This window comes from Parasteatoda tepidariorum, chromosome 9, assembly GCF_043381705.1.
Source record: "Parasteatoda tepidariorum isolate YZ-2023 chromosome 9, CAS_Ptep_4.0, whole genome shotgun sequence".
Classification (NCBI taxonomy): domain Eukaryota; kingdom Metazoa; phylum Arthropoda; class Arachnida; order Araneae; family Theridiidae; genus Parasteatoda; species Parasteatoda tepidariorum.
This window is the reverse complement of record NC_092212.1, coordinates 62682366-62684570: the sequence shown is the minus strand read 5'-3', so window position 1 is coordinate 62684570 and position 2205 is coordinate 62682366. Positions and strand designations below refer to the sequence as shown.

At 31.3% G+C, this 2205-nt stretch overlaps 1 protein-coding gene across 1 annotated transcript; it reads right to left on the bottom strand.

The window, feature by feature from the left end:
* Positions 1–693: 693 nt before the first annotated feature.
* Positions 694–1462, bottom strand: LOC107445218 (gem-associated protein 6-like). The gene has a single exon (XM_016059566.3). It carries the CDS (start codon positions 1348–1350, stop codon positions 817–819), a length of 534 nt encoding a protein of 177 aa, XP_015915052.1. The 5' UTR covers positions 1351–1462; the 3' UTR covers positions 694–816.
* Between the last annotated feature and the right edge of the window lie 743 nt (positions 1463–2205).

The following is a 2205-nucleotide window of genomic DNA, read 5'->3' as shown; positions in this document are numbered from 1 at the left end:
CTCTTTTCATTTTAGAATCCTAAAATAAATGTTTTTTTACAAATAAATAAATATTATTATTTGCATAATATTATTATTTATTATAAAAAATTATTATTTGTACAATAATTAACTACACATATTGATAGATATTTTATGTTTTAAATTATAGTTATATTAATTTAAAATAAGTTCATTTCACTGGAAAAAAAAGAATAATCACAAATTTTCCAATCAATAATGTTTTAAACTACTAAAATGATATATTATTACATTATCATTTAATTATGGAATAATAATTTTGTTAATTTTTTTGTAATTATTCATATTTATAGTATATATTTCAATTTTAGGAATAATTTTGTATAAAAAATGTGTTTTTGTCCTCTCATCTTGAAAAATATAGGTTTTTGCCACTTTTTGACAATTTACTTGGCAAAAACCTGTTTTTGCCAGGACGGTTTTTACCGGAATTTACTATGGTTTTTTCCAACCCTGCTAAAATATTGCCAACCCTGGTTCATCCACAACAAAATGCTGCTAAAAAATGCTCATTTACAGCAAAATGCTGATAAAAATTTTTAATCTATAACATTTTGGGGGGTTTCAACAGTTTTGATTCCTGGGGGGACACTTTAATATTTCAAGCTTTTTGCAAATAGTGAAAATTTAAAAATTTTATTTTTGTAATAAATTACGAAAAATAAAGAGAAATTTCGAAATACCAACTACAATTTATTTGTTTTTTAATAACAGATAAATGTGAAAATGATAGAAAAATTTAAAAAAAAAAAAAAAGCAGAACAAATAAATACGAATAAAAGCACCCGAAAAATATCAAGCGGTAACTACTTCCTCTACAGCATTTTTGAGTTGAGTTTCAATAGTTTCGATCTCTGCAGGCAAACTTTCAATAATTTCTGACGTTTTTTGTAAAATGCGAACATTTTTACTGATGCAGTTTTCGGGACGATATGGAGGACGAATAGTCACTGAATCACAAACTATCAGAGAGCCATCTTCATCTTCTGTTACAGGTAGTCGATGCTTTTTAATCCAAGTAACTAAACGTCCTTTCAATTCTTCTAATTCTGCTGGTGTTAAAGAAGTGTTATTACCAAGAGATAAATCAGGTAAAGTTCCTGGAACTGATTCGTCAACATTTACACTTACACAGGCTTCACTTATGATCAGTGTAGACTTAGTTATTTTCGATTTATCATTATTAAGAGTGACAAGAATAATGTTTCCACTTAGTGGGTCAAGAGCCTTCATCCATCCTTCATGGCAAATACGATCAACAGTCTGAACTTTAACAAATTTATTCAAATGACACTTGTATTTTAAAGTTTCAGAAAAATTTATATCCATAATATTAACTTATTGAGAATCAGAAAGAAACAATTTTTTCATAATTATAAAACAGCAGATGTAACAACAACAAAGCGCTCTTTTTAACGCTTACAAATACCTATTTCTACTAATATGAAAGATCTAAAGTAAGTTTTAAAATAATAATGATTCAGCTTACAGCTTTCATATTTTTTTACACTTTCTAAAGCAAATGGATATCTTCAGCATGACGTCATTTGAAGAAACTACACTCCGCTTACATTATGCTTACTTGTTGTTGTTCTTAATTTACGTCGCGCTAAAGCTGCACAATAGGCTATTGGCAACGGTCCGGGAAACATTCCGGAGGATGATCCGAAGACATGCCATCACAATTTTGATCCTCTGCGGAGGGGATATCACCCCCGCTTCGGTAGCCCGACGACCTGCGCGCGAAGTCGCGCACTTTACGGTAGAACAGTTTAACGAAGACCAATACCGCACACCCTCGTTCCCTACGCAGACTGATCCAAGTGGTTACCCACCCGCTCACTGACCGCAGCCAGTGATGCTTGACGTCGGTGATCTGCTGGGAACTGTGTCTTAACGATCAGTCCACTGCGGGACACGTTATGCTTACTAGGCAAATACGTGTATTCCAGGAAGTTTTATTACTGTGATTTGTATTCTATATTTGAACTATATTTTTCCATTCATAAGATATTTCATTAATTTATAAATTCTAATAGATCGTGAGCCTAAAAAAATTTAGCAAAATTACTATCACAGCATAAATAAAGCGTGAGGTTTGCCATATTTTCAGTGTAATCTCTTATTTGGCTATTTGTGTAAAATAGCACTGTTTGTTATATCTTGGGTAGTATTACAGCCAGT

Excerpts from the sequence above, each read along its gene's own strand:
- LOC107445218 (XM_016059566.3), bottom strand. The coding sequence starts at position 1,350 with ATGGATATAAATTTTTCTGAAACTTTAAAATACAAGTGTCATTTGAAT.